Consider the following 17516-nt stretch of genomic DNA (forward strand, 5'->3'; position numbering starts at 1 on the left):
ATAGAACAGTGGTTCTCAAACTTTTGCTGTCTTTCCCCACTTTGGAAGCGTGGAATTTTCAAGCCCCACCTGACCCCATAACCCTGGCAAAATATTATAAATAATATAATATAAAATATTAGTTTCGCATTTTGGTTCCACATTACATTTACCCAACTCAATCTGCTGAATGTAATTTGCGGTTATAATTCATATGTCTGTCTGTTTATGACTCCTATGTTTGTGTGTGGCCTTGTCCAAAAAGAAAGGCATTATTAAAGAAAAAAAAATCCTCCGCACCCCACCTGTCATGTCTCTATTCCCAATGAGTGAGGCCCGCACCACACTTTGAGAACCACTGGCATAGAAGATGCACCAGCCACTTTTACATGTTTTGTGTAGCAGCATGTTGGGTATCTGCTGGAAACAATAATACCACTCAATTACACCGTTTCCCCTAAAACACCGTAGCATAACCGCTACTTTAAGAACGCCTATGCTTCCATGTGCTGTCAATGCGCTTATTTTAGCCTTGTACTGACTTTAAAAACATAAAGTTAGTTAGACTCCTAATACCATTGCACAAATGGTTCTCCATTGAAACTATAGCTACCCTAACCTGTGCAAGTGGCGCACTCTTGGTGGGATAGCGTATTACTCTGCACTTCACCATGAGTTGATCTTAAAGGAGCCACACCACTTTTACAAGGATCTACTGACAGTCATGGTAACTTGTCTGATTTTACTGACTTGGGCAGGGATTCCCAAACTTTTCAACCCGCGACACCCAAAATAACCGTGCCAGAGACTGGCGACCCCCACTATCGGATGTGACTCAAAAAATAAAATAAAATGTGCGCACCGGCCATACGCACTAGGCTTATCCAAACACGGGCTTAACGACGACACAAAAGAACAGAGCAGCCTGTTATGATTTTACATATAGAAATGTACTATATGATAAAAGCAGAATACCTTAGTCAAAAAATAATATCCATGTAAGAGTGCACATTATTGCTGTCGTGCAAACTTAACTTAAACATTACTTTAATTTCCATTTTAACAGAAGAATATCTCAGTCAGGGTAATATCCACAAACTGTTGTAAACATATGTACATTGTTGCTGCGCAAATTTACATTTTGGCAACTATGTTTCAGCGTTAATCTCAAATGAGATGGTTGCGCCCTATGCGCGGAACACAGCAAGTCCATTCTTGGTTTAATTGTGGAGACGGCCACACGGAGATCATCCTCCACATTTAGACGCGATCTGTATTTGTTTTTAATATATATCAGTGCAGAGAAAGTCTTTTCGCACAGGTATGTGGAGCCAAACGGCGTCAGTACGTCCATCGCGCCCTTAAATAGCTGTGGATATTCCCTCTCGACTGAAATCCAGAACTCAGCAAGTGTCTTGGAATTAAAATCTGTCTTTAAAGTCCGGTCAAGTGACAGCTCCCCCACCCCACCCCCCCCAAATGTATGGAAATCATTTCGCGACCCACCCGCGTCCCGCGACCCACCGGGGGTCCTGACCCCCACTTTGGGAACCCATAGGGAGCGAGAATGTGGAGGCAGTGCAATATAGTCTTGTTGATTTGTTGAAATTAAATTAAATGTGAAGACATTTCAGCTTGAAATAGTGTGCTATTACTATGCTATTTTATGTGATATTCACTAGAAATATCGGTATCTGCAGTAAATGTAAATAGGCTACTTTGAAATACACATCACTATTTAAAACATTTCAAAATGTAGTAGTTTTTTTTTCCAATTCGTGGTAGCGCAGTAATAATAAAATGAGGTCAATGTAAAGGGTTGTGTTGGGTTTTATAATGGCACTGAACACATTAACCCTTACAAAAAATAATTGCATTACTATAAGTGTCAACACTGCAGTTTTGGAGGAATTATTTGCAGTTATGAGAAGGTCTCATGCACAGAGGTTAAGGAGAGGGGGCAGGGGATAGCTGCATGTCTCCCTGGAGTGTGGAACACAGCCACACACACACAGATACATGCCAGTTAGCAAAGTCATTCAATTCAAAACCAGTATTCACGTTTACTTTTCCTTAGTAAGAGAACTTTGTTTGTCTTTGGGCTCATGGTTTTAAGTGTTGTAGGCCTAAAACTTTTTTCAATTTGTAAAGTATGATATTGATAAGAATGATATTGAAAGCATAATTGATGGCATATTCATATGTGGTTGCATCATATACGACAGTGACTTGTTGGACTCAAGAAAAAATTGGACTTGGACTCGACTTGGACTTGCTTGAGACATCTGTCTTGACTTGGGACTTGACTTGGATATCAGCGTTAAGACTTGAGACTTACTTGTGACTTGTCAAACAGTGACTTTGTCCCACCTGCTGTAGGCTCTGCGGTATAACTGCAGTGTAGCCTACTTCGAAAAAATTATTTTTTGTAAGGGAATAATCGGAACAGGAACAGAAGGAACAGAATTATCTGTTTTAGAACTTGTTTTATTCAGTCTGCAAGATCTCATAACCTGAGATCATGGCCATCATCAATAGTTTAATGACCAAAAGGAATTCATTGATTTGTTTTGAAAATGCATATCCAGATAAGGACAGCTGTTTCCATGGTTATATTCTTTCTTTTACTGATCACATAAGCATGCAACATTACCTGCGGCTGTCACGCAACTGAACTCTAGCTCTGCAGTGTTCAGTGATGGTGTAATAAAAGAAAGTCGTCAGCATGGAAACACCTGACATATTTTAAAGGTCTATGTGAAAGAGTTTAAAGAACACAATTTACTATTTATCTTTTGCAGATTTTTAAAATGTGTTTATTTGTTTCTTTTTTCTGAATGATTCAACGTCTACTCGCCAATGCTGCTTCACACCCGTAACAGTTGGTGGCGGTAATGAAGCAACTTTGCATGCCAACCGCCAATGATTTAATAGAAGAATGAGGGTTGCTGACCAGAGAATGTCTGTGCTGACGGACTATCCTACTTCGAAAAGTGAGAGCTGAATTTCGGTCTTTTCATAATTTTGAGTAGGACTATGGGTTGTTGCTTTGCTCCTCTGTGCAGACATCGAAGTGGAGGTCCTTCACGCTGCTCTTTGTATAGATTTCCAGCGAATGACGTAAAAAGAAGACTGTGGACTCGCGCGCTGAGGTAAGATTTGTTTATCAAGTGTTTCCCCAAGCTAGGCAGTGCGCCTTAATCATAGATGGAACATTTTTCAGTCAACCTTCAAACACTTTGTAGGCTACTCAACTCATTAAGGAGCTTGAGGAGGCAATGAATCGAAGTGTAATCTAATGCCAGTGGCAGAATGCGCCGCTGTCGTGATGGCTTGAGCCTGCGGTTGTCATCAACTCAAACTTCTTCATTTCAGTACCTTAGCCCAGTGGTTTTCAAAGTGGGTGCCGCCAGGGGGGCCTCAGCAATTTGGAAGGAAAAATAAAAGCAACAAATAAATACATTCGAAAATATTTAAATATACCTATTACTATGAGGGTTGTTATACAATGCCATTAGAATAATTTGTTGCATATCTGAACATTATATTTTCCATGATAATGACTGGGAGTAATAGTAGAGTTATATCTCTCATATAGCAGAAAGCTTCAAATGCAATTAAGTGCTTGTGGCTAAAATAATTATTAGAATGAGCTTAATGTAATTTTACATTTGCCGTAGTATTGTCGATGGGTTTAATAACACATCAAGGGGTCCTTGGCCAGAACCTAGTTGTATTTGGGGGCCTTGTCGTGGAAAAGTTTGGGAACCCCTGCCTTAGCCTACTTTGACATCTGATGACACCTTTTACCATCTAATCACAGTAGTCAGTGCCCACCCCTACGCCCCTAGATGCAGTACCACACCGGAAGAGTTCCAAAAGTGAAAGTTCTCCCCTTATTAGACATTCTCTGATACGGGCAAAGATGGTTGATTACGAAGATACTTCAGAGAGGCCATTTCCTGTCCCCGGAAATGTATGCAAATAGGGTAGCAGTAGTACACGCCCCGCATGGGGGGGGGGGGGGGGTACTACTGCTACCCTATTTGCATACATTTCCGGGGACAGGAAATGGCCTCTCGGAAGTATCTTCGTAATCAACCATCTTTGCCCGTATCAGAGAATGTCTAATAACCATTTATGCAGTGATCGGGCTCCCTTTTTAACATTGAGGTCTATGGCAGAATCCAAGAATTTCCCAGAATTTGTCAAAGCCTTATTTTTCTGAGCAATGGATGCACATTTCGGACACGGTATCATGATCTCCAAACCTCCCCATTTCAGGAGAATGTCGTGGAAGCGATTACATCAACGTTTTTTTGGTATATCCCAGTATTTAATATTTTTTTTCTAAAGTGTTTACAACTTAGTGTTAACTAATAATTGTTGCAAACTGGTACTACGAACAAAATATTAGTGCATTCCTGGATCTACATCCTTATGCATGCTTCCTGCCAGGACTTTTACGGGCTTTTCCCAAATCACGGAAGTAACAGCGACGCAGCGGTATAGTAGCAGATAGTAGCATCCATCAGGCAAGTATTATTTAAATAAACTCCTGGTGTACTTACAAACTTTCCAATGCCTCGTTTTATGAGTAAAGAGCATAGTTGTACTACTGTAGAAGTTTCGTACCATTAAGGGCATTATTAGTGGGGTAATTTACGAGATAAAAGTTGGTTCCATTACGCCTGCAGAAACTCATTCGTTTCTGACAGCGCTACTCGATCAGGGTTCGACCAAGGGAAAACACGTTCTGGGAGGTTGTTTGGCTTGGGTCATGGTGCAAAGGACCCTAGGGTGAAATTTCTCCGAACCATCGCTTTAACCTGTAACCTACTGCTTGTACTGTTTGTTATTGTCTTTATATGCTTTTGTTAATGTGCTATAGGCTATATTATAGGCTACATTTTTACTTAGGCCTACACATTTACATTTACCAAAAATCCATTACATTAAATTCCCCACCCCACCCTTAAGATGACTAACATGTTCCGTAGCTCAGAAGTTTGCCTAGAAAACAGTTGACATCTTTGCCCATATAAGGAGATCCGGTACCTTGCAATGTGTCTTATGGGAAAATAACGTAGGGATTTTGAATAATCACACCTGTTACACACACACACACACACACACACTTATGGCATTTTTATTGCGTACATGTGATGTATTTGTAATGCACTTGATAAAACATGATCTTTTCTTCCAACAGACGTGCAGATCGGAAACCTAACAATAACTCCCGGGTCTGCAGTTGCCATTTCCCCAAAGGGAAGGACCACCCGCCGGTTTTGTTTCCAGTACGTTATACACCCCAAACTAGATCACACTTTGAATAGTCTAACTCTAACACACAGGATGATGTGGTAATCAGGCTATCGGTGCCCGATCAGTTCTGCAGTTCATGCGGATTGGTAATAACAAGCAGTTAAAGGAGAAATCTGGCGAGTTTTCACATAGATCTCAGTTTTTTACGCAGCCAGGCAGCTACAGCACTACACTCTGGGGACATGTTTGTGAGTTCCCTTTTACATGCCCACAGAGTGTAGCGTTGTAGCTACCTGGTTGCTTTAGCTGCTGGCTGTAGCAACTCGAGCTAGGTAAAATGGATTGTTTTTTTTGTTTTTTTTTGTACCGAGAGTACTCAGTTACCTCAAAGTGGAGATCTATGTGAAAACTCTCCGCATTTCTCCTTTAATTGTCTTAATTTAACAAGCAGCCTGATGATGTGTTAGCTATTGTGTTTCCACTGCATAGCCTACAGGATATCAGTGTTTAAACATAGATTATCTAGACTTTAGGATGAACATTGTCTCAAGGTCTGCCGCCAGCCCCTCGCATATTTTCAGTGGATTATGTTATAAGTCAAGTCTGCTTAGCCTGACGTCATACTCAAATTCTAGTCAGAATATGAGTCTGATACTGCTCCATTGGGATGTGATTATGGGGCGTGTTTCAACCAATACAGGGGGTGAATCCTGTAGGAAGAACACCTAAACTATCCTTCTTCACAATTGCCTCAACATTGTTTTTTGGTCGTTATTGCACTATCTTCCATAACAGACACAATGGCACAATCTAAATGTATACTTTCTAGCAACAGGGTTTTTGTTAGTGAGAACTGGGATGAATGAAACACTTGGTAATGACACTTTGTAAACATAATTTACAAAGACATCGTAGCATACTGAAAGCTAATATTTTGTCACTAGCAACCTACATCTGTCCTCTGTCAAACACAGTTACATTTTCAGCTCTGAACCAAACCATGTAGGAGTTCTTCTGGTCCGAACTGCTCTGGTTCGGGCATAGTCACTCCACAACAGAACAAGTCCAGACCAAACTTCCTGACCTCAAATGTTGTGGGTGGGGCTAAGTTTGGCTGGCATCCAGGCTGTTGTCTGCTAGCACTAAACACCAATACAATACAATACAATGCAATGAAGTGCATTTCAATGTAAATCATGCTTGATATGTTAACGCATCTAAAGCATATTTACACTTTGAATTTTGATTCTGTAACAGTGCTTACACACAGTTGCGTTCAGTCACCGCATGCCAGTGGGTGTTCCCTATGGTCAGGGGTGTGTGGTCTACTATGCAAATGCCTTGAAGTAGGCCTATAACTGTAATTTGATTGGCTGGTGCCTTCCGTTCCTCTCCGTCGGTGCAGCAAAACTTGAACTTCTCGACTGGGGCGACAGAAGCGACGCAATTGACCCGCAATTTAATTTGGCAACGGATGACGTAAGTCCATGTAAAGTGAACGAGATGCGTGTCCAGCACTGCACGCAACGCAACTGTGTGTAAGCACCGTAATAACATCATCTCCAGTTCTTAACATGTAAGCCAGCTAGTCTGATGATAATTTTTTTGGCTATATTTAACATTTTACAGAGTGGTCGTACCATGGTTTGCTGTGCAGCAACTGGATGCAGCAATCGGTCCGAGCAAGGATTTCGAATGTATGGCTTCCCAATTGAAACATACCGCAGGGAAAAATGGTTGGCAATGGTCAGCAGAAAAGACCTGGATTTTACTGGGAACTACAACAACAGAAAACTGTGTCAAGTAAGTTGTGTTTACACAGGTGGGTTACTAGTCATTAACATTTGAAAGGGTATTATCATGCTTCTACATGTAGAACACATTTCAGATGACCATTGTGGGGTAAGTGTGGTAACTGAACTTGACCATTGTGGGGTAAGTGTGGCAACTGAACCATTGTGGGGTATGTGTGGTAACTTAACTTACTAGCCTCCCTGCAGGCACACTTTGAAGAGGACCAGTTCATTGGAACAAAGAGACAGATGAGGCTGAGATCTGATGCAGTCCCAACAATATTCCCACATCTCCCCAAGCCCCAGCGGAAAGAGGGCCCTTCGTTGAGCGTACCTGCACCAATGGTTAATAGAGTGATCGTTGACCATGCATATTATAAAACATCAAGCTCTGGTATGGTACAAGTATATAACGCATAGTTAAAAATGTTCTCTTTTTACCCACCTTATTGATATTACAGAAATTGTAGGTAGAGAGAGCATGAATGACACCATGGAAGTTGAGGTTAGTTGGGGACATGTCAGGAAACATTCTGCGTGTGTGTGTGTGTGTGTGTGTGTGTGTGTGTGTGTGTGTGTGTGTGTGTGTGTGTGTGTGTGTCAGACACACCTTGTCCTAACCGCACGCGATGCGAGCGAACATTAGCGATACAATCCGTTTAATTACATTGCTTTCAATTGGAGTGTCCTGACTCCTGACAGCAAGAGACGCGAGCAGCACGATGCAACGTAACGTTTTGAGAGAAATTTTGTCTTTGGTAACGCAAATATTCCCTTTCCATAGAATACTGCAGTACTTTTGGCAATGTGGCATCCCAAGCCATTTCCTAACAATGTGTTAACAATTCTCTTGAAATTAGTCAATGAAACACTCATAGAAAATCAGAGATGTATCATGTTTAAAACTCTTTCCTTCTTACAGCTGTACTCAATCTCCCTTGCCCTGTGTTGTGTGCCAGCATGAGAGATGGTTCTCATGGCAAAATGGTTTGCTTTTCATCATTGAAAATGGCTGTGTTTACAGGACCACCAGAACATGAAATGCAGGAGAAACACCCTGAGCTGCCCTCGCTCAATGGAGTTCTAGTGACTGACAAAGAGAGGTTTGTGCACTACTCAACACAAGAACACTTGGCACAGTGGGGGAGAGGGAGAGGAAGGGAAGAGGGTGGAAGGCAGAAGTGCTTATTCTAGTGAGAAGTTAGAAATGCATACATTTGGCAGCATATGGGTATCATTGTGTTCACAGAATCATTTTGTCAGTAAAGACACATCGCCTACTGATATTAGCCTATTGATAAATGAATGCTGACATCTGATTAAGAACCTAGCCACTGTACCAGGACTGGGCAATATACGGCCCGCGGGCCAGACCAAACCCACATACTATGGTTATCCGGCCCGCAGGCCTAACCTGACCCACATACTATGGTTATCCGGCCCGCAGGCCTAACCTGACCCACATACTATGGTTATCCGGCCCGCAGGCCTAACCTGACCCACATACTATGGTTATCCGGCCCGCAGGCCTAACCTGACCCACATACTATGGTTATCCGGCCCGCAGGCCTAACCTGACCCACATACTATGGTTATCCGGCCCACCACATGGTCAGAAAAACAATCAAACAAACAAACTCTATATGTAGCCTACTGCTATTAACTTAGAATTTACTTTTATAGAATTTTCATATTTCCATATTAACTATGTTGTTTTATGTCTAGATTTGTGGTTTGAATTAGATTTGTGTGTTTTGCTTCTCCATCATTTTTATTCGTAACACCCCAGACACATTTGCAAAGATGGCAAGGACAGTGTCATACAATTATGCAGTCATTATTTGTAACATTCAAATCTTCCTGGGTATTTTGTCTTGTTAGGTTTTTGAGCAAATAAGCTCTGTGTGTTTGGCGTTCTTTATGTTATTTAATTGTTCTTTTAGTATGTTGATAAGTATTGCATTAACTTGACTGTACTCTGTTTGTCCTAGATTGACCACTGATACTACCCTCACTGACAAAACTGTGGCACATCCACCAATTGAATCGCCTAAAGGTATGGACAACATATGTTATTTAGTCTGTGTTTTTTTTGGATAGTTTGTTGGTGCGTGTGGAGAATGTTAGTCTAGATATCCACCTTATTCCTGAAACCTATTTCTGTTATGGTTTTCATCTTCCATTCATTCTGTTTACCTGTAATTCAGTGCAGCCTCAGAATGAGTAATTTAATGATCAGTTAAATGCTTGGACCAATTTGTTTGCCTTCACCACCGCGACTGAATTACCAGCTTGATGAGGGCACATAAAATGTAGCCTAATGTTGAATAAAGACATCTCGGAAGTAGATCATTCTGAGAGCGCAGGGAGGCTATCCATGCAGGACAAATGGTGTCATGCAACATTGCGAAAGTAAGAGTTGCCCAGTGATTCAGAACTCTACATTTCAGGGATTCTTCCTTTGTCCTTGCTTCAGCTTTCTGCCAACTTTTATGAAAAATAAAAAAATCCATTTATATATCGCATACCTGGTTGGTCACTTTATTTTGAATACAGTTGATAGCTATTGGTAATTAACATTTTACCGGTACTAAATTTGAAATGAATATACATTTAATACAGTGGGTTACAACAATTTTGCGACTAGCTACCTAAGTGGTATTGTCCCCTAATAAACACAGTTCTACAGTAATAATGTTTACAAAAACCCTGTCTATTTCACAGGTTCAGCAGGTGTCCTAACTAAGGAAGCTGTCGAAGTGAAAGAAGAGGATATTATTGAATTTATCGTTGGGGAACCTGGAGAGAGGACTACACATACTACTAATGTTTCTGAGTCTCCTGAGATGTACAGCATTGTGGGGCTCTGTGCAGTGGGAACTTGGGAACAAGGTCCAGTGGAGAACATCACAAACTTGAAGTTTCAAACCACCACTACCCAGATTGCCCAGGCTGTAATGGCAAATCTCAAGAACGAGAATGACTTCCTTCGAGTCCAGATTGCAAACCTGGTCTCAGAACTGAATGTGAAGCAGTGGGCACATGCACAGGAACTCCGTGATCTCCAGGAGAGACTGGAGATGTTGAAACAGAAGTGTTCATGTGGGGCCTTCTCAGAAACGACAAACAACACCTCAGAGGTGGTGCTTTCAGATGCCATGGTTGCCGAGATAAAGACAGAACCTTTAACATGTTAACAGGTTGGACTTGCAGGGAAATAAGAATGACTAAAAACATTACATGTTATATCATATTTTGTTGTAGAACAACAACTCACTTTTCACTCATGATTTCATCATGACATTGTAAATTCATGAAAATACTGTAGAATGTCCTTTTTGTAACATTAGAGCCAAGAGCCTTTCTTCATTTGGTATATAATAGTCAGGTTCAGACAAGTTTCAGTGAAGAAGACGAACATGAGAGGATCAGTTTCCATAATCAATACTTTAATGACCAAAAGGAATAAATAGATTTGTTTTGAAAATGCACTTATCCAGAGTGCAGAGTTTACTTTTTTTTGTTAAAGAGAAACTATGCAGTTTTGGCCATTTCTTTGCTATGATAATGTTGCATTTGAAAGGGATTGATTTACGTAGTCACTAGTTCTGAAGAATTTATGAAAATGGTTCAACCTCAAGTTAGACAGGTATGGTCTTGTGCCAATTACTCAAGGCTGTGTAATACAATCATTTTTCATTAACTAATTCCAAACATCACAACAATAATTCAAATGTGTCTGGAAAAAAATGTACATGATTGTCCATTTTATGGCCTGGTAGTGTCCTGCTGGCGGGACGGTTACCCACCTCCCTCCAACATTCTAAATCAATTGTATGCACCATATTGCTATGTACAGTATGTAGCATAGTAATGTTATACACCATTTCAAAGCTTTGACTCTTGGGAATCCAAAAATCTGTATAATGCTTTACATTCTCAGATTAATTTTATTATGTCTCAATTAAATTTGATCCAAAATGCATTTTGGATAACAAAAAGTCCTATGGGGAGTTTCCATAGGCATTTTACAAAACGCATGAGCATACCTTGGCAAATAATAGTCTAAAGCACTCATATTTTCATTCTATATTGATCTACTTTTGCATAAAACTTCACAAGACCTGGTGCTAGGGCTCAGTTGTGTTTCTAAGTGATATCAAGTGACCTAAAGGGCTGAAATGTGGTCAGTTCAGAGATGCTTGTAATCCGGCAGAAAGAAAAAACTATATTCTAGCCTCTGTAACTCTGTGAGTACATCACACATTTATTTTGACTGTTTCCTACGAAAACTAGAGGTTCTCAGCTTTCTATAGAGCAATGCCCTTGTAAATAGGCACAGTGCAATTTCAGGCAAAAACTTGACATTTGTATTAAGATTTAAAGATTAACATGAATCAATTTTGACTTAATGCAGGTGTGTGAATTCTGAAAAATCTGGAACTTTTCACAGAGCAGCCATATTGTGCTAGGCATAAGAAAATACTCTTTACTTGCACAATATCAACAATAAATATAGCTGCAAACAGCAATGCGGGGGCCTAGCAGTGCGCTATAGCAGGAATGGTGTTGCCATGGCATGAGCAAGCACTCACAGCAAGAGGCCAAATTACACCAATGTCCTTGTGCGTTCTCACAATCAGCTACCATGTCCCTCTACCAAGTTTGGACTTCATACACCAAAGTGTTGCTGAGATGTGAGCTCACTTTCTTTATTATATCTCCCCTAGAGGCCAAATGAGACCACTTTCCTTGCATGTCCTCACAATCAGCTAATATGTCCATGTATCAAGTTTGGACTTCATACAATGAAGCGTTGCTGAGATATGAGCCCACGTCTTGTATTACAGCGCCCCCTATAGAGGCCAAATGATGCCAATTTCCTACTGTGTTCACACAATCAGGTACCAAGTCCCTGTACCAAATTTGGACTTCATACATCAAAGCGCTGCTAAGATAGGAGCTCACTTCCTGTATTACAGCGCCCCCTATAGAGGCCAAATGATTCCAATTTCCTAGTGCGTCCTCACAATCAGATACCAAGTCCCTGTACCAAGTTTGGACTTCATACATTAAAGCATAGCCGAGATGTTAGCCCACTTCCTGTTTGGTGGCTTCATCGCCATATTTGATTGGCTGTCACGGGCAAACAAAAATGAAATTAAAAAATCTGACAAGTATTGTTTGTGCAGCTCGGTCTGAAGATCATCTCCGACAAGTTCTGTGAAAATCGGATGAAATTTGTAACCGCTGAAACTTTTCGTAGAGTTTGGACTAAATCCAATATGGCGGAGGTCCAATATGGCGGAAAGTGATAGGATAGGGGTCAATGAACTCTGTATGGTCCAAGGATTCAGACACTACCTCAATTGTGAAAATTAGACAAAAGAGTCAAGGATCACGCGCATGAACGCATGTCCAGCATTGAACTGGTGGTGGCGCTAGAGTGTTCAATGTATATGCATAAATATTCCTGTGAGTGATTGGGACAGTGTCCTGACTAATGGTCTCGAGTTTTGTTATGTTAACTCAAAGCGTCACAGAGATGTTAGTCCACTTCCTGTTTGGCGGGTTCATCACCATATTTGATTGGCTGTCACGGGCAATTCACGGGCAGATTGCTACACAGTGCTTACATTTTGACCTTAAGCCTGCTGCTGAGTAGGCGTAAGATTTGCGCCCAGTCTTAGTGAGAGGATGACTTAAGCCTAGATGGTGCACCTGGATTATAGATATATCAGGTTGGACTTAAAACACTGAGTTCAGACCGGTGTAGTTTATAGGTATAGCCCTCACCCCTACCTCAACCACGATCACAGTAGCATGTGGCGGCTTTAGAAAATGCAAGCTTCTGCTTATTCATAAGGCAGCAGTGTTGTTAGGTTCCGCAGGGTCCTCCTAAAGGTGAAATTCCCCTGAAAAGTCATATAGGCATTTACATGGAGTAATACGATTTGGTGTGGAAAGTAGGAGGGAAAGCAATCTAACATATGTTTCCCGTAGGCCTAATACTTTTTCAAGAAAATGTAAATAATGTATTGTTTCCAACTGATAATGCTAAAACATCATCAAACCTGGGTTGTTTCTTAACCAATGACTTCAAGGACTTTGCTTTCATGTCACCACGAGTATGTTGGCTATTAAAAATAACACATATTTTGGTTGGACCTCTTTGCATTTGATTTTCAGGTGATCAAAATGAGTGTTCATTACTGTTTATTGTTTCAAAGTTTTATAAAGTTGAATCAGTACAGACAAACATATTTTTTCATTTTTGTTTCTTCATTTTATGTGTGAAAAGGATGTGCATTAGCGTATCTCTACAGCACTGCCCTGTGTGTGTGTGTGTGTGTGTGTGTGTGTGTGTGTGTGTGTTTTGTCACACATGGTGGTATTGTGTGTGTGTCTGTGACCCCGTGGGTGCGGTCTCGCCCTGGTTCTGATGTCCACTTCAACGCAAAGGTCTGGCGGGAAAAAAAAAACAGCACATTACCAAGACAATTTACCCTGTATGTTCACAGATTAAACAATACTGAATACCTAGTCACTTTGATAAATAAATGTAAAGTAAAAATGTTTAGTGTTTATGGTGTCTGGTGATGTTTCCAGTCCACCTTTTCTGGCATTTGTTAATAAAGTCCTTCATGCGGATTTGGTCACTCAGAGGGGCGAACCTTTCCACCATCTTGATGAGGTCGGGATGGGAGGCCACTACAGACAGAATGTTACGGGCCTGATTCCTGTTTCAGACACAAAATACATCAGCACCCATTGATTCACTGATTCATTAGTTTATGATGTATAAGCATATAAGTATTATGGCTTTAACATCATTTTGATGGTACACTGACTTATAATTGGAAAAATGGCATGTTTGTCATTGCCTCTGGCCCTCCTAAAAGATCTCATATCTCATATATGTAATGTAACTTATGTAGCCTAGGTGAACCCTGCCAAATCTATGTTTGAATTTGCTCAGCAGATTCTCAGAGACTTTGGAATTGAGTTAACAACTAATGTGTCAATGGAGATTTGATAATCAGTCAGGTGTCAGCCAGGCTATAACTTTTGTGGACACTACTGGAAAGTGAATATTAAATCACAAATTCTTCACTATATTTTAGCTGTAAACACACTATTTCAATGCCATGCACTGACAGATAATTACATTCAGTATTGTTGTATGACATGAGATGATTTTTGGATACCTCATAATAAAACAGAAACTGTTGCTGATTGGCTAATTTAGAAACACTTTTATACAAAGCCAATAAGTAAATGATAAGGAAACATAGAGAAATAGGGCTCCCGACCTGACTTCCAGTGTGTTGTCAAGGGCCAAGCAGCTGGCAGTATGGATGAAGCGGGCAGTCAGGTCCTTTTTGCCAGACAGGAGACGAGCTGCCCCTATGACCTCCGTCACTTTCTCCAGGTGCCGTGCAGTGCTCTTCCTCACGGCTGTATGTTTGTGACTAAGAAGAAGCAGAGAACCAATGAGTCACACCAGGAGAATGGATAAGCCAGAGATCCAGGGGAGACAAGGAGACAGAACCAGGAGAAACAGCAGACAAACTAGGTGAGAAACAACTGATACAGACATCTACATAGCCAGGTAACACAGAGAAAGTTGAGAAGCACTAGAAAGCAATTAACCAGTACAACCCTGCTCTCTTTTTCTGTCTGCCCCTAACCTGAGCCCTCCGTTGATGAGAGCGTTCATGCTGCGGATGGGGTTGGTGTTATACACCATGTACCCCAGGGCCAGATCCATGTCCTTCATGAAGCTGCTGGACTCTCCAGCCTTCGGCAGCAGTGTCCGGGCTGCGCCCTCGGCCTCCGCATCCATGTCCTGCCCCAGGTGAGCAAACAGGTGGGCCAGCGTCACCATGGCAGCACGGGACACCACTGAGCGCAGGTTCTTCACCTGGTTGGGAGGAGGGAATTAGAATGACAGCTTGCAACACTTTGACTTGACATGTATAGAATACTGACAAAGTTGACATCATTTCTTTGGTAGCATCATTAAGGCATTTCAATAGATATTGCCTAGTTTGAAACAGGACAAAAGATACAACATGTGCTCCAGAATGTTTTCAGGCAGAGAGCCTCTCACCTCTTGATTGACGGCCAGACAAACATCATGCAGCCTGGGCAGCAGCACGTTGGCGTGGTGCTGAGCCAGAGACCTGATGGAGATCAGGGCCTCGATCTTCTTCTCCCTGCAGCAGCACCAACAACACACTCACATCAGAGGAACATAGAATACTTGAACCAAGTCCATGTATTACCATCTCCAGCTCTTGCCATGTAAATCCTATGTGTTAGCATAGCCTAGACTATCTACTCTAAAGGCATGCTGTTCTTTTAACATCAATATCTCAGCATAGTCTAATCTATTTTAGCTAAAAGCCTACGATTTGTCTGGATAGTGTAATAGCTTAGCCTATCTTGGCAAAAAGCCTTTCATTTGTTAATATATCAGCCTAGACTATTTAAGCTATACTCCCACCAGTCATCGTCGCTGAGCACCGTAAAGGCCTGCAGGAGGGCCTGCTCGGGACAGGACAGTGGGCGCAGTTTGGCCAACTCTGGCAGATTCTTGGCCGGCTGGGTCTTGCTTATATGCCTCGCCTCAGTTACTTTCCTCTTCTTCACCTCCTTATGCTCCCTCGTTTCTTCCTGCCTCCCTGCCAGAGACTCAACAGACTTTTGCTCTGGGAGGTCAAAGGTCAAATATGTTTGTCTGAAATCCTGTCTACATTTGCCTTGGAAAACAACTTTGTTATTTGTATTGATATCTGCACTGATATTTAATTAGGCTAATAAAGACTGAGTCAATATATTCTGTGTGTGAGTGTGTGTGAGAGAGAGAGAGAGAGAGAGAGAGAGAGAGAGAGTATAAGAGAGACTACTCACCTGTCACAGCAGTGACCCCATTGAGTGATGTGGTGTTCTTGAGACGGGGTAGTCTACTCTGGAACTGTCTGTGGCTGGTTGTCTTTGGAGGGGCGGAGATAGCAGGGGCAATGGGCGAATTGAGGAAGGGCAGAGTACGGGGCGCCGGCGGGGTCCTGCGATCCACAGGACTGAGGCTGCCCACAGAGCAGCCTGTCTGGTCCGAGGCCTTGGCATCATTGAGACTGGCAAGTTTGATCTCCTCAGCAAATTCCAGGACCTCCTGCAGGAGTTCCTTGCGAGCCTGGCGCTCCTTCTGCTGAGCACTCAGGGTATACCTTACAGACCGCTGCAGCTGGTGGTGGGGGGATGCAGGGGGTATGGGGGCTAGCAGCTTTCGTTGGCCAGGTGCCGCACTGGCATGCAAGGGCTGGGGTGGGCCCCAACGCGTTGTGGGATCGTGGGGCAAGGTCAGAAGATGAGGCTGCAGAGAGGCAAGAGGCAACATGTCATCAAACATGGCCACCATCTACACCCTCTGACACACAACTGCCCAACCGCCATGCTGCGTTTGAAATCTTCACTGTTTCACTATAGTGCACTATTTAGTAAATAACTAAGGCATCATTATATTATTACATTATTAATGATATTATATTATAATAACATTACAAAGTAGCTGTATGAACAACATCGTAATTTGTTGTAATACCTCCATGGTACTAACCCAAAAAGTGTGACTGATAGTCAGATTTGACCAAAGCTGTATCCTTTCAACTTTGACCTGGAAAGGTCACTTCATAGATGCGCATCATCAAAACATACTTAAACATTAACCTTTACCATTTCAGTATAGATACCAAAGATTCTAGAACAGAGCTCCGCTCTAGAATCTTTGATACCAAATGAAGTGCAGGGAACATGGAATATTGATTTAGTTATAATTTAGGCTATATAAAACTGTACACCGGCTCTTAGATGTTTGAGGGAACTCACACATGCGGTACAAATCGTGTTCTGATTCTGCTCCTGGCGTAAAATCAGGAGCTGTAGCATCATTTTTTTCATCTCATCATTTTCTGCATGGAGTTTTCCGAACTCCTTTTGAAAATCCATTGAACTTAAAATTTCGCCGATAGGAGCTACTTAAAAATAAATTGTATAGAACTTAAATATAATCTACTGAGCAAAATTCAAATATCTAGGCTACTGAGAAGCGAGCGGGTGAGTCCTAAGATGAAGATGCATCAAGTGATCTGAAATGACGATTTTCGCCCATAATGGTGACCATTATGACGTGGGGGCGCAGACACCGTGCACCCATATACAGTCTATCGTATACACCAACTCTTTGCTACGACTGCTCTTAACTGCTAAGTATGGCGATAGAAAAGTGCCATAAAGCACTCGAGCGATACGCTCGCAGTGAATATTTACGAGTGTGAAATAATATAATACGCCCGTATGCATGTTTTATCGCTCGAGTACTTTATGGCACTTTTCTATCGCCATACTAAGTTGGTCTTTGTTAAGACCAGTCTTTAGAATTGAACTTAGGTGGGTAACACCAACTGAATTTAC

At 41.7% G+C, this 17516-nt stretch overlaps 2 protein-coding genes across 3 annotated transcripts; one reads left to right on the top strand and one right to left on the bottom strand.

Moving 5' to 3' along the window:
* The first annotated feature begins 2903 nt into the window (after positions 1 to 2903).
* Positions 2904 to 10531, top strand: LOC121694772. Of its 2 annotated transcripts, XM_042075109.1 has the most exons (8): positions 2905 to 3131; positions 5192 to 5279; positions 6653 to 6726; positions 6877 to 7050; positions 7248 to 7434; positions 8065 to 8143; positions 9032 to 9096; positions 9765 to 10531. In XM_042075109.1, exons 4-8 carry the CDS (start codon positions 6889 to 6891, stop codon positions 10235 to 10237), a joined length of 966 nt encoding a protein of 321 aa, XP_041931043.1. In that variant the 5' UTR covers positions 2905 to 3131; positions 5192 to 5279; positions 6653 to 6726; positions 6877 to 6888; the 3' UTR covers positions 10238 to 10531. The 2 variants fall into 2 exon arrangements, with proteins under 2 accessions (XP_041931042.1, XP_041931043.1); XM_042075108.1 differs by lacking the exon at positions 6653 to 6726 and having other exon boundaries at positions 2904 to 3131.
* Positions 10532 to 13283: 2752 nt separating this feature from the next.
* LOC121695064 (TOG array regulator of axonemal microtubules protein 1-like) lies at positions 13284 to 17177 on the bottom strand. Its single transcript, XM_042075586.1, has 8 exons — positions 16932 to 17177; positions 15957 to 16419; positions 15550 to 15754; positions 15154 to 15259; positions 14732 to 14964; positions 14354 to 14512; positions 13655 to 13780; positions 13284 to 13504 (listed from the first exon to the last, which is right to left on the bottom strand). Exons 1-8 carry the CDS (start codon positions 17049 to 17051, stop codon positions 13492 to 13494), a joined length of 1425 nt encoding a protein of 474 aa, XP_041931520.1. The 5' UTR covers positions 17052 to 17177; the 3' UTR covers positions 13284 to 13491.
* Between the last annotated feature and the right edge of the window lie 339 nt (positions 17178 to 17516).

This window comes from Alosa sapidissima, chromosome 20 (assembly GCF_018492685.1).
Source record: "Alosa sapidissima isolate fAloSap1 chromosome 20, fAloSap1.pri, whole genome shotgun sequence".
NCBI lineage: Eukaryota > Metazoa > Chordata > Actinopteri > Clupeiformes > Clupeidae > Alosa > Alosa sapidissima.

Excerpts from the sequence above, each read along its gene's own strand:
- LOC121694772 (XM_042075108.1), top strand. The coding sequence starts at position 3,016 with ATGGGTTGTTGCTTTGCTCCTCTGTGCAGACATCGAAGTGGAGGTCCT. Across the intron at positions 5,280-6,876 it reads ACCCGCCGGTTTTGTTTCCA|AGTGGTCGTACCATGGTTTG; the intron begins GTACGTTATACA and ends AACATTTTACAG. Across the intron at positions 7,051-7,247 it reads ACAACAGAAAACTGTGTCAA|GCACACTTTGAAGAGGACCA; the intron begins GTAAGTTGTGTT and ends GCCTCCCTGCAG.
- LOC121695064 (XM_042075586.1), bottom strand. The coding sequence starts at position 17,051 with ATGGATTTTCAAAAGGAGTTCGGAAAACTCCATGCAGAAAATGATGAG. Across the intron at positions 14,965-15,153 it reads GTCTGGCCGTCAATCAAGAG|GTGAAGAACCTGCGCTCAGT; the intron begins GTGAGAGGCTCT and ends CCTCCCAACCAG. Across the intron at positions 13,781-14,353 it reads GACAACACACTGGAAGTCAG|GAATCAGGCCCGTAACATTC; the intron begins GTCGGGAGCCCT and ends TGTCTGAAACAG.